Source organism: Archocentrus centrarchus, chromosome 3 (assembly GCF_007364275.1).
Source record: "Archocentrus centrarchus isolate MPI-CPG fArcCen1 chromosome 3, fArcCen1, whole genome shotgun sequence".
In the NCBI taxonomy this organism is placed as follows: Eukaryota; Metazoa; Chordata; class Actinopteri; order Cichliformes; family Cichlidae; genus Archocentrus; species Archocentrus centrarchus.
In genome coordinates, this window is record NC_044348.1 from 22,965,487 (window position 1) to 22,980,113 (window position 14,627).

Genomic DNA, 14,627 nt, shown 5'->3' on the forward strand with positions numbered 1-14,627 from the left:
TACCGCTACCAAATAGCCGAATATGTAGACGTCTTCCACGTCTTCAACCTCGAGGGCTGAGAAGCACACAGGTCTCCACGAGCTCCAAGAATCGATGACGTATCCAACTGGATCTGTTCCACTCGGACACGCAGGCTCCCCTTTCCCCAATCCCATAGTGGAAAAAATTCGATCAGTGGTGTTGAGGGCCCAGTTTGCCAGATCCATGTTGCTCTCAATCTTATTCTTTTTCGGACAGTGTGTAAGAGACGCTCTCACAGCAAAATTTCTTGTGTTTTTTCTTTCTGATGTTGCTGTCACTTGGTATTGCTATATCTATCACTACGGGCTTCTTCCTCTACTTGTCCACTACTATGTCCAGTTGGTTAGCCATCACCAGTTTGTCTGTATCTGGAAGTCCCACAGGACCTTAGTTCGGTCATTCTCAACCACCTTGGGGATGTATCCCAATTTGACTTTGGGACTTCCAGGCCGTATTCTGCACCAATGTTCCTATAAACTATACCAGCCACTTGGTTATGGCGTTACATGTATGCCATGGATTGCCTCAGGGACATCGCTGCACAACCTGCACATGGGGTCTTGCGTTGTGTGGTAGACCACAGCCTCTACTGATCTTGTGCTTGAAATTTGTTCCTGTGCTGCCATGATTAGTGCCTCTGTGCTGTCTTTCAGTCCAGCTTTGTCCAGCCATTGGTAGGATTTCTCAATATCAGCCACTTCTTCTATCTGCCAGTGGTACATGCTATGCAGGAGCTTGTCCTTCCATGATGGTTCCTGTGCTTGCTCGTCTTTTTTCTTGGGTTTCTGTTGGCTATGGTATTCACTAAGCACATGATCAGTTGTGGCCATCTTCCTGATGTACTCATGGATCTTTGTTGTTTCATCCTGGATAGTGGTTCTGACACTCACTAGCCCTCGTCCTCCTTCCTTCTGCTTAGCTCACAGTCCCAGGGTACTGGATTTGGGGTGAAACCTTCTATGCATGGTGAAGGAACTTTCTTGTCTTGATGTCAGTGGCTTCTGTCTCCTTCTTTGGCAAGCTTACTGGCAGGGATAGGTGTTGATCGCCCAGATCTCATTCTTCTCATTCAGCTGACTCTTCAGGACTTGCTTTACTCTGCAGGTATTTGGCAGTTGCAGTTTTCCTAGCGGCCTCTTCATGGTTCCCATTTGCCTGTGGGATTCCAAGGTACTTATAGCTGTCTTCAGTGTCTGCAATGTTGCTTTCTGGTAGTGCAGTCCCCTCAGTTCTGACTACCTTCCCTTTCTTTGTTGCCATCCGACTACACTTCTGATGTCATTGCTGTAGATCCTGGTGCTGTTGATGAGTGAAACGATTTCTCGATAAATAGTTTTTTACGCTTGCCACTTCTGTTTTTGTCCTCTACTTACAGCCCTCAAATATTTTAAGGACACAGTGCACACCATACTGCAATATGCCAAGTTTTTGACTAATAGTTTTTATGATTCGCCTTGTTGTTGCAGAAAATACAATTTTATGCCTGTCAAACTTTGTTGTGTTCAGCATTTGTAATCGATTAAACTAAAGAAATGGAAACAAATTATGTGGTTTTGCAACAGGCTGCTAGTAGCAAAGTGCCTAAAGATACAGTTTAAAATGGGTTCTTTGCTAAGTTGTCTGCTCTATGTAGACACAACACTGGTTCATCACCAAAGTTAGCCTTTTTTTATGCTTGAATGATTCATAGATTATTGGTAATTGGCTTAATGAAAAAAACAATCTCTGAAAGTGGTCATGTACACAGACTGGACTGACAATGAGTGAAAAAGCAGCCAATGTCCAAAGAACAAACTTTAAAAGTCCTCCAGAAAGTCTGGAGAACTATTGCTCAAGACCACTTGTAAAACAAATATGAGAAAGACTGACTCCATTGAATCAAAGTATAAAGAAACAAGACATGGTTCAAGACTTTTGAACTGTTTCTTCAGTATTTTCAGATATTATGTAAGCTGACTATTTAATAAGTCAGCTTACATAATATCTGAAAATACAATATTATTAAATTGATTTATTGTTTTTAGTGAGTTCAGTGTTATTTTTTGTCAATACAATATATTTTGTGTCGACCATGTTTCACATGCATTCAGTGTCCTCAGTAATAAATAGTGACAGATATGCTGAAATCTTAAAGGGGACATGAGGTCAGGCAGTGAGAAGCACAAAAAAACTAGTTGCTAAAAACAGCTTTTCATTCTTTGTTTTCTTCTTGTCCTTGCAAATTTTTTTGTATTAGTTGGCATCAGAAACCTATCACTCTAGGGAAGGAGACACAATGTCAAGAAGATGCACATGGAAGAAAATGACAGGCAGCTGTCTATATGTTAAGCTCTCTAAGAGTAAAAATTAAGACAGTTATGATATTCATTTAGATTTGTCAGTTTTTAATTAACAAATCACCATAAAGGACCCATTACAGGGACTGTCTATGTAGCCACAAAAGTGTCTTCTTTTTAATTAATACCCTTTTTGTTTACTCTTTGTGGCCCCCCCCCCCCCCATTCCACACTCAGATTTGTACTGGCATGTTTGGTTTTACTTGTCCTTTCACCTGATATATGATGTATTAGTCTTCAGTCTTTTTTCATTCTTTCTCATCTCTTAGCCCGACTCCTGTCACAAAAGATGACATACAGATGACCGACCTCTGGTTTTAGAAGAAGGATCAGAAAAAGAAAAGAGCAATTTAGTGATCAGTATTTAACTCATTCACTGTCTCTTTCTCTTTTTGCCTGTGTTTATTCCAGGGTCTTTTCAGAAAACCAGGAGAAGCTTGGGAGCAATGCTTGCATTGTCCTGATCTGATGACGTGTCTGCAGACCTCTTACATGCACCTAGAAGAGGCCCAGAATCAGCTACATCAACACACGCTCGTGAGATTCCCCAGTGTCACAACGTAAGAAATATACACAGTCACACACACAAACAGACATAAACATCCACACACAAAGTTACTACAATTTACAGTCAAATGTTTTCTTAAAAAGTTTTTCTTTTTGTTTTTTTTCTTTCATATCTCTATATGATACAAAAATTTAAAAAAAATTTGAGGCAACAAAGTAGCAAAGATGAACTCAGCATTAAGTAGCAAATGTGCATATCCCTTTTATGACTTGTTGACTAGGTATACGCCAAGAAATTCCTTTAAGAATGTTTCAAGCTGAATTTATTGAAAGCAATGTCACAGTCAGTTCTACTGCAAAGGTTGTGTGAATTTTAATTATGATTGCATGTGTAAGTTTGTCTTTACTAAAACACAGATTGACTGAGAGTGTGAAATGTTTTAATTAAACCTCTGTTTTATCTGTCTTACACAGTAATATCCTTGGTATTGACGACCCATTCTTTTGCTACTCTAGTCTTTTTATTTCTTTTGTCTCCTTTGTCTTGTATTGGTTTTCTCCTCCTCTTTGATGCTCTACCTTAAGTTCAATTCAGTTTTGTTGTGTTTCATCAAATATGAAATATGTGGAGCTCTACATTTGGGGTCAAGGTTCAGCAAAGCCGTACAGGACAAAAAACAAAGTTTGGCACCAATCTCACGCCTTTGTGTGGTCCATCTGCGCCAGTTATGCACTAATTCTGATAAAGTTGCTTCCTGGCATTTCAAATATAACAAAGCTTCCAGCCGCAGCTATTACAGCTACTCTGGTGCAAAATAAGACATGCTTTTATTTCATAGTTAAATCTGGCACTATTTGCAGTAAATTGCTTCATGCAAACCCAAGTAAATCAGTTGCACAACTAACCCTGGACCCTGAGTTAATCCTGACAGTAGTTTTATGCCCAAAAAGGGTTTAGCACCATTGAAGGCCTTTAGTCAGTCTGGCCCTATGAAGGCAAAAGACGTGCCTAGCCAACAGCTGTTTTAATAAAACTAACTGAAAAACCTGTGTGACAGAGAACTTTGCTGTTTCTTGCTGTTTGAAAACCAGAGGGACTGGAAGTATGCTCCACCATCTGAGCCATGGCAGCAATTCATTTGCTCATCCAGCCCATACCAGCAAGAGCTTCAGATGATATAATATACACTGGCTTTGAGAGGAGGTAGGATGAAAACTAAAGAGATATAAACATTATTTATTTATTTGCTTATTTAATTATTTAATTAATTATCCCATGCAGGCCATTTACTCTGCATGGGCCAAAAGCTGTGGTAATGGGTTTATGGGGTTGCTTTAGTTTGATCCTAAAGGTATAATTCTTCCTCTAAAAAAAGAGATGAAAAACAGAGCAGCACAGCCTAAACCTTTCAACTTGTGATGCACAAATTTGTCAAAAGTGACAGCAATTTAATAAATCGCCACTCTCCATCACACGCATATCTACACCCACCCACACACATACACGCAATTCCCAGCTATGCCCTCCACTGCCCCTTCTCCATGTATACGTAAATGAGGTGTGTGCATGTGTGTGTGTGTGTGTGTGTGTGTGTGTGTGTGTGTGTGTGTGTGTGTGTGTGTGTGTGTGTGTGTGTGTGTGTGTGTGTGTGTGAGAGTATGTTAGTGAGAGAATGTGAGTGTGGGCCCTGCGGTCTGGTCCAGGCATTAGGTAATTGACTGTGTCTTTGCTCAAGGCCTTTCATGGATCACCGTCCTTTATTAGCTCACTTCCCAGCACACACACTCGCATATGTGCACACACACACACACACACACACACACACACACACACACACACACACACACACACACACACACACAAAGTTCCCAGCAGCTCCACCCCAACCCCTTACTCCCCACCAGCAACCAGACCCAATTGCCCGGAAACAAGGAGTGAAACAAGAGAGAGAGAGGAGCAAGGGAAAAAGGAGAGAGCAGCGACAGGGGAATGAACTAACACGGCCCCAGGAAGTGGAGATAAATAAGTATGAGGAGAGAGTGAGCGGGTGAACCAGGTCTCCTCCAACTGACAAAAGAAGTTGGGGGAGTATGATCCATTTTTCACTGTATCATGTTTGTAAAATGCATTTTTAGGAAGGTTGTAGATCTGCACTTGTGGTAATATTTTGACTTTGCTTATTTCCCTTGCCCCTTTCTGGGTGAAAAGAGCTTATCAATAGCCAAAACAGGAGACATATGTGCCAATTATGCTGTTCCACTGATACAGGTTCACAACAGAGCTTCATGACAGTTTTATCTGTGTGGTGGCAGGCATACCCACTGATTATCATAATAAAGATGTAGGAAAGTATAGGTCTAAAGTAGTATGAATTAGTATGATAGATGGTAAGTGATCGGGTGGGATGAGGCAGTGTTCATTCATTAAGGTCACTCATTTATTAAGATTAAGATTAAGATTAAGATTAAGATAGTGTTTATTTGTCACATGCACAGTTATACACAGTACAATGCACAGTGAAATGTATTTTGTACCTGCAACCATATATACACACACATATAAATAAGAAGAATAAAAATAAAAAAAAGTAATTCACACTATACACTATATACTATACTCTATATACTATACACTATACACACTTTTATAAATTATAATATTTACACTGTGCAATAATGGTCCAGTTAGGGCTCAGAGTTGAGCAGACGGATGGCTTGTGGGTAAAAACTCTTCTTCAACCTTTCAGTCTTAGCCCTCAGGCAGCGGTAACGCCGGCCTGATGGGAGCAGGGAGAAGAGAGAGTGTCCGGGGTGGCTGGGCTGTTTTAGGATCTTCATGGCCCTCAGCCTGCACTGCTTGGTGTAAATGTCCTGCAGGTTGGGGAGGGTGGTTCTGATGGTCCGTTCAGCTGAACGAACCACCCTTTTTAGGGCCATGAAGTCCTGCTTGGTGCAGTTTCCCATCCAGGTGGTGATGCTCCCACGCACGATGCTCTCGATGGTGCAGGTGTAAAAGTTCCTGAGCACCTTGAGTGGGAGCTTGAAGTCTCTCAGCCGCCTGAGGAGGTAGAGACGCTGTCTGGCCTTCTTCACAGTGATGTTTATGTGATGAGTCCAGGACAGGTCCTGTGAGATGGTCACTCCCAGGTATTTGAAAGTGTCCACTCTTTCCACCTCAGCACCACTGATGACAAGTGGATGGTAGTCCCTCTGCTGCTTCCTGCTGAAGTCCACGATCAGTTCCTTCGTTTTGCTGACGTTAAGCAGGAGGTGGTTCTCCTGGCACCAGTTAAATGAGTGTGTGTGTGTTTGCTGGCAAATAGCTATTTTTACAATTTATTGTCTCTCATTTCTAATATAACATTGCCATGTAGGATGTTGTTGAGGAAGATGATAAAGACAGTAGCTCCCTGTCCTCAGCCCAGTCCTGTCATAATGCTGTCACTCAGAGCTCATCAAACCTTGCGTCTTTCTCTCTGAGGTTCCGTCTCTTTGTATCTCTCTACCTCTGTTTACTCTCGCTCTCCTCTCACTCTGTGATAATTAGTGCATTAGTCCTATCATTGGCATCACCCTGAGCTACAGAAGCAGCCAGCGGAGCTTCTTGTCACATCTCACAGGGCCAGTGGAGTGGACAGCTCAACCCTGGTACTCATCATCTTCATACCGTGCCTAGCCAGCCTCCCCCCAGCCATATTATTTAGCTGTGTTATCCAGCCATGCTCCTAATTATTTTCAAACCCTAGCCACAGCCCTCTCACCCAGTCTCTGCCACATTACCTAGCCTTGCTTGTAATCATCACCTTAAGCATTGCTTTAGCTTCTCCATGCAGCCTGAAGCCTCATCATTAACATACCCCAGATTTTTTTTCCTGTTTTCTTTGGCATGACCATCACAGCTCTTGGCAGTATGTACAAAGCATCCCCAGTCCAAACCAAGCCCTAGAAATAGCCTGTGACTCCTGGACCTTTATTTACCTTAGCCATCTGGGTCACAGTATGAAAGTCTGTCAGCACACACGCACACATCCACACACAATCACATAGATGCCAGTCCCTACCTCAAAGAGCTACGTGCCCTGTCTCAGGCCAAAGGGTGCCATGTAAAGGTTGCCCCTTTTCTTGCTCATATGTGTCCTTACCCTCACTGCCTATGTTACTGGTATCCCTGTCATACCAACATGACAATGATGGTTATCTTTTTAGAATGAAATGCCATTGCCACACTATAGTTCATCTGGCATTTGTCTAATTATTTATGGAGAAATAATGATAAAAAGAGAGCGACTTAGGTCATGGTTGAGCAAAACATGTCAGAGAGAAATATGTTTCAATTTGGTACTGTTTAGTTGCCTGTAAGTACTATAAGATAAAATGCTATAAAATATTCTGCACCAGACTAATTTCAAATGCATATATGGGAAAGCCCTCTCTGTTCATGCTAATTTTGTGGTTGTTATTAGCCATGTCACCAGCGGTTCTGCCTGTAACCATAGAAGATAGCTAATTAGGAGGCTACGTGCTAATAAAGTACACTACAGTGAGTGGTCACGTCTGTGTCGGCCTGTGCTCCAAGCCTTTCCATCTCTTTTCATTAGACTGACATCCATCATAACTTTCAGGAGCTAGCATCTGATCAGAACAAACACACTGATACAAACCAAAACACAAGCATTCTTCCCTAGGTCCAGATCTTGTTTTTTGGGGGCTAAATTGTTTATTGAAATAATGCCAGACATCATCTCCAGGCATGGAAGGAAACTTTACTTTTGGAACAGAAGTTAATCCTTAGAGATGGAAAAGGAAATGGCATAAATGAATGAAAACAATAACAAGTATATATATATATATATATATATATATATATATATATATATATATATATATATATATATATATATATATGTATGCATGCTGTGGACACACAGCAACACATCATACAACAACAAACAACCAGAACAGCAACTGAGACAACAAATGGTATGTGCTAATTTCATCCATAAAAGAAATAAAAATAAATGTATATATAAAGGACTAATAATAGCAAATACACTTCTTTTAGTAACAGTAAGTAATAACAAAGTGAAGACAAGCCCAAAGATTGTGTTAGTTATAGCTTTGGATCAGCCGACGACTGAGCCAGATTTGTTCTGGCAGTGCATCTTTCAAGTAAACAAACAACTGAAAAGAAGGTTACCCAAATTTTCTTTAGCTCAGTAGTGGTTTCTTAATTCTTAATAATATCTTTCATAGCAGCAGTTGCAGCAGCTAATATTAGAAATGGTAACAATATATTTGAATTGTGACCAGTATGACAACAATAGTTCAAAAAATAATATTGGCATGTTCCCAAAATAGTTTGATTTTTCTATCAGAATCATGATATTGAAATCAGTCATTGTTTAATAACTGAATTTTAAATCGACTCTCTGGCACAGAACGAAGAGAAAGGCTGGAAATCTTTTTTTCCAACCTTTTTTGATTTAGTTGTAGTAGTAGGCTTAGCTTAGCATGGTTTTTAGTTCAAAATGCAAACTTGTAATTACACATATAAACGGGTTAAAAGTCTATTCCTACAAAATCATTTATTTAAAAAAAAAAGTTGTTTTTTTTTAACACTGTAGTTGCCTTAACGCACCCAACGAAACAACACAACCACTAACAGAATGGCAGTATTAACATGAAAATAAAATGCTATGTCATCATACTTATTCTGAAATCAAGATGGAAGAGTTTTTAAGTCTATGTAGATGTTTTCCTCTCCATGTGTACATAGATGTCAGAGGAAGGAGGCAGACAAGCTGGATAGGGATGTCTGTACTTTAATGGACTGCCTGTCCCTGTACGGATATGCTCCACTGAACCATGCTGTATATAGTGTAGTATAATCACTGTCGATGTCTTTCTTCTTCCATCACTCCTTCTTTGCTCTTCTTTGCTATCTCCTTTATTTGCATATGTTCTCTTTTTCTGACTTCTTCATCTGCCCTACCTACCAGCAACTTTTTTCTACACCCCTTTCCCCCTTTTGGCAAAAGGTATCTGAGTGCACAGTACACACACATACAGCACCAGTCAAAAGTTTGGACACACCAAACTTTTGACTGGTGCCGTACATATACGTAAGGAACATAACATCCCTCTTATACAGTAGTGTGTTGGAGAGAGAAGTCAACCCCAGTTGTGAAATATAAACTTGTAATGGAGCTACAATGTAGATCAAAGGTCAAAGACTGCATATACAGATGAACTTATCCACCATGGCATCATTTAGTTCAGTTCAGGTTTATTTGTATAATGCCAAATCACAACAACAGTCACCTCAAGGCACTTTATACTGTAAAGTAAAGACCCTACAGGATTAGAGAGAAAACCCCAAGGATCAAATGATGCCCTATGAACAAGCACTTTGCAACAGCGGGAAAGAAGAACTCCCTTTTTAATAGGAAGAAACCTTCAGCAGAACCACACTCAGGGAGGGGTATCCATCTGCTGTGACAGGTCACCCATTGATCTGTGAAGCATTATCATTTTTGGTGTCACTATTTTAGTTTTTGGAGTCAGAAGTGATCATATTTAAATGAAAGGGTAGAATGCTGAGTTATCAGCTCACGCTAGCAAAGTTGCTTAACAAGCACCATCCATTGTCAGTGCATCACACACATACAATACCTGCTAATTAGTGTAAGTAATCTACAAAACAAAAAAACAGAAAAGACAAACAAACAAGAATTTGACCAAAACTTGCAAACAGTGAGCACAGATATACTGGATGGACTTGGATGGACGATCTACACTTAAACACGCTGCAGGCAATATTATTTGTCATATATTCCAAAACGCACCAAGACTATTTATACACTGTAAAGAGGTCCAGTTGTGTGACTAGGATTATTAGAGGTCACAAGGCTAGAGCCTCCCTCAAGTGCGCTACCATTTTTGGCACTTCCACATTGGCTTAATTTTTCTGGGCCTGGAGGTTGCCCATTTTGTATCTATTTGAGTTACAAGGTGTGTATATTTTGCCCTGTGTGTGAGTCCAATTTTTTCAGGGTATGTTGTTTTTTTGTGTATTTGCTTTTGTATCTTTCTAAGCAGATTAATGTCTGTTTGAAAGCCACCCTTTTATTAATAGTAAGTTTACCGTATGTGCCTATGTGTCCTGCACACGTATGTGTGTGTGTGTTATTAAAGGCTCATATGTTCCTTAGCCAGTGTGGGAATATGTGTTGGGGGTTGAGGGTGGTGATGGGACCTGGAAAGGGAAGCAATCACAAACACTTAAACCAGCAAATGGCCTTGATGTCCTGTGCAAAGCAGCCCGTGTTGACTGATGAGCCTGTTAACCCTGGTTGAAACAACTCCAGCACAGGGGATTAGACAGCAATGCTGGTCCCGGCTGTTCGTGGCCCATTTTGCATGGGAATTGTGCATATTTAATCTAAGGTGTGCCGAGGTCCAAAGACAAGCCTCCCTCTTCTCCGTTTCTCATTATAGATGTGTAATAGCACCCTGAGGCTGGGGCCCTTAATTCACCAGCCCCAGCCCAAGTCTTAATCTTACCCTCAGTCTCAGCCCCCACCTTCCCCCAATGCCTACTTTCAACCCAAATCAAAGTCCTAGTTGCAGCCCTCCTCCTAGGCTTTGTCTCTCCTAGTTCTTTCCTATTCTAAGCCTTAGGGTGCTAGTATACTTGTCAGATGGTCAAACAGTGTCTGTAACCCTCTTCTGACATTAGAATTGACCTGGAAAATTGGCAAAAACCTGATACTTTTTATTTTTATCAACTTTTGCACTGTGAATGTCTTTGGGAGATGACCAGAATTCTGCTGTTTTGCCCCATAGGGCATTTACAACAGCTAATAGAAAACTAGGACTACATATTTAGTTATTTCCTTCTTCAGAAAAGAAAAGCAGCCTAGCATAAGCTATGATTTCTTCCAAGTGCTGGACCTCTTTACCCTTTGAAAATCTGAGGAGTCTGCTTCAGCCTTCTCCTAAATGTGTGGAATGAAATGTAAACCAGCAAGTCCAGTCAAAGCTGATTAGTGAGTTGGGAGGCTTGCTAGATACCAAATCAATGTGCGTTTGTAATACTCATACACAGGATTTATAACTGCTATTTATGTGTTGTTAGAATCATGAAATAACCAGTAGCAATATGATGATAGAGAATAATGGATTGCATGAAGCTTGTCGTATTTGAACCATGGTGGCATGGAAAAGGTGAGGTCAATAAAGATGTTAAGTTATGCTAATTAATTCCCATTATAGCTGTATTTTTTATGGTAACCCTTTTTGTATAGGATTATTACCCTCATTGTTATTAATATTTTTGTCACCATGGCCAGACACTTGACAACTATAGGCACTCATTCTGGTAGCTGCATTTTGATAAGGAGTTGTTGCTGCTGCCTTTGTTTAAATGTTTTTTTTTGTTTGTTTCTTCTTGATGCATTAGTTTTGAGGTCTGCATTTGTTCCCAGATTAATGTGATTGAATGTCAATGACGAGTTCTCTGAAGCATGTATCTAATTTCATCTATCACTTCATCTCTCTCTCTCTACTCTCATCCCCTTCTAATCCAGCCTACTTGTTCACACTCTTTGCAAGACTGAACTATTAATATGTCTTCTCATTTAGTCACCGTCTTATTCTTTGCTCATTTCCTTTCCCCTTTTTCCTCCATATTCCTCTTAATACAGTATTTTTGTATGCATCTACTATGCATCATGTAACTACCGTATGAGAAGAAAGTGTGTGTCGAGTGTGTGTGGGTATGTGTGTTTGTGTTTGTAAGAGGGACCCCATACTGTGGGTGTAATTTCTTGTTTGTACATTGTTCCAAACATCTTTGGCTACTGCAGAGCAAGGGAGAGATATAGAGAGGGACAGAGAGGTTGAATCAGACAAAAAAGATTGAGAGAAAAGGAAAGAGAGAGGAGAGCAGGGAAAAACAGGATGATAACAAAAGCGGCTCAGATTTCACAGACGCATATTTCATCAATCATGTGAATAAGTCGTGGTGATTATGCATGGCGGGGGCAGGCCGAGGGGGGCTGATTACCATACACCATAAAGGCTGCTTTCTTATCTCACACACACTGATTAGTTTCTGTCTGCAGATAGCCTCTCACTCTTCGCTCTTTCTCACACACACACACACACACACACGCACACGCACACGCACACGCACACACACACACACACACACACACACACACGCATACAGATGGGCTGTGTACACCTCAAGCATACACATAGAGTGTATGCAAGCATGCAGACACAAGGTTACATGCACATACTCAATGCTGCTGGAATTCCAGAAAAATGCAATTTACCTGGTGGCATTAGGCCATCACTAAGTGCAAGATGAGAAAAGTTCTCTAAGCCTGTCTTTGCTGTTTTTTGTATTAATCAGGAGCTGGAATAATCTTTGCAATAAATGTGATAAAGCCATAGAAAATGCACCAAACACCTCTTTAAACTGTTTAAGGTAGACTTGAATTTCACAAAAGTTTTATTATACCACCATACATGTGGCTACCAACTAATGGGTTTTGAAGTACCTACTCTTTTAATTTGCGCTTGCATGCAGTAAAATTGCACATCCTTTTTTTCTCTTTATATTGTGACCCGAGTGTGTAAGAAATCCTGCAAATGTATAAATCCACAATACAAAGACCTTTGTGTTGTATCTTAGGATATCCCATAGGAGACGCATACTTTTAACATTTTCTGACGCTTATCCTTTTCAGGATCGCGCAGAGGCTGGAGCCTATCCCAGCTTCCATAGGGCAAGAGGCAGGGTACAACCTGGACAGGTCAAGCCTGTCGCAGGGCTAACACAGAAAGACACACTCACATTCACACCTATGGCCAATTTAGAATCACCAATTAACCTAACCCCACTAAGTGCGTGTCTTTGGACTGTGGGATGAAACCAGAATACCCGAAGAAAACCAAAGCAAACGTGGGGAAAACACACAACTCCACACAGAAAGGTCCCAGTGGTGGATTCATATCCAGGACCTTCTTGCTGTGCTAACACTGTGCTGCCCTATGCTTTCAACATGATTAGATAAATCAAAATTGTCATGTCTATTTGCTGTGGTCCTGTTTGGATACTTTAGGTCATTCTTTTCTGGGACTGTCGGGTTTACATGATGCAGAACAAGTGAAAAATAGCAAGATGGCAAAAGGGTGGAGAGGTGAAGCTGGGGCAAATAAACCATGTATGAAAGGCCTTGCTTTGTGTCTCAACCACAGAATTAGAAATGACTCTTTTCTCTTGGACTTCTCTCTCTCTCCCTCACTGATATATAATGTAAACTCATTTAGTAACCAGGCTGAAGCTGTGTCGTGCTGTCTGAGTGCCTGCATGTGAGAAGTGCGCCTGGGACGCATTAGGGCCTCCTGACAGGGGCCTGGGAGAAATAAGTGAAATTAATGGAGCTCCTTTCATGTCGGACAAGGCCGCGGCACCCCTTTCACGCCGCATACAGTCACAGAAAAGTCAATACTTTTTTATTACTCCTCGCTTGCCCTACATTCCCCGCTACAAGTGCTCTGCCCGCTAATTGGTTTCAGTTTCCAGAGAAAGAGAGAGCAAAATGGGAGAGAAAGTGTGGGAGAGGACTCCATCCCAAAGAACACTGAAGCAAATAAATCAATCTCATATTTTTCTCTCTGCTGTCTTCTTTCATAGTGCAACATCACAGCAAAGAGAAGGAGACATGAGAGAGGAGAGAGGGAGAGGGTAAATGGCTGGTTAGAGCACGCCTGGTCCCCTGGGAGCATAATAATATTTGCGAGCCTGTTAATGGAGACAAGTGGTTAAAGTGGTCTGGGGCCCTGGCCAGGTCACCCTTGGGGGTTTCTAACCAGCAACTTTACCTCTGCTGTTGACTGTTTCCACTCTGGTTTTAGAGGTACAGTGGAGTGTCCTACCAAAAGACTGCTGCCCACACATCTATGTGAATGTGCAGGTGTGTGGAGATGCTGGTGCACGTTTTCAAATTCATCAGTATAATATTATAATTGTTATTATCATTATTCACATGGTGGATTTATCTGGTATTATTGCATGAGATGCTGATTAAATGAGCATTTGAACATTATTTTTCAAAAAGAATAGTTTTGCAACTGCAATTCAAGACAGGTTCCAGATACAGCTTCAGAAACATTTAGAATTTGACTGTCAGGTCCTGTATAGCCCCATATAACTGTGTATGCTTGCAGTTCTGAGTAGGTCTGTAAGTGTAGGGTTAGGATAATTCCAAGTATATGTAACTGACGCATGTATGTGTCCTGTCTGCCGGTATGCTGTTCATTGATGTGCTAAGCTTAAGTGGCAGTGGGGTTAGCCTCTTTCAGAAACAGCACAGCCACAAATTGATGTGACACTTTGAACCCCAACCCACCACAAACACACACACACACACACACACCCACACACACACACACACACACACACACACACACACACACACGCACGCACTAATCAGCCTCCAGTTAAAGGGAGGTTCCACCAGTCTCGTTTTCTTTCTGCGTCCCAGCTTTCACAGCTCCATATTATGGGCAAGGGCAGGTTTGGGGGGCTAGAGCATGTGTGTACGTGTGTATGTGCAAGTGTGTGTGTATGTGAAGAAGCTGTCACACTGAGCTGGCATCACCATCCAGTTTGCCATCTCTTCCTCAGTTTGACAAGTCCCTGTTCCCTACCCTGTGGCCAACGCGCACACACATACGCACTGTCTCTC

The 14,627-nt window shown here is 41.3% G+C and overlaps 1 protein-coding gene across 1 annotated transcript in view; it reads left to right on the forward strand.

The window, feature by feature from the left end:
- The window catches only part of greb1 (growth regulating estrogen receptor binding 1), a 122,272-nt gene that overhangs the window by 20,077 nt on the left and 87,568 nt on the right, over positions 1-14,627 (forward strand). The window contains exon 6 of the mRNA XM_030726426.1: positions 2,770-2,918. Within this exon, the coding sequence (XP_030582286.1) occupies positions 2,770-2,918 (149 nt within the window). The remainder of the gene's footprint in view (positions 1-2,769; positions 2,919-14,627) is intronic.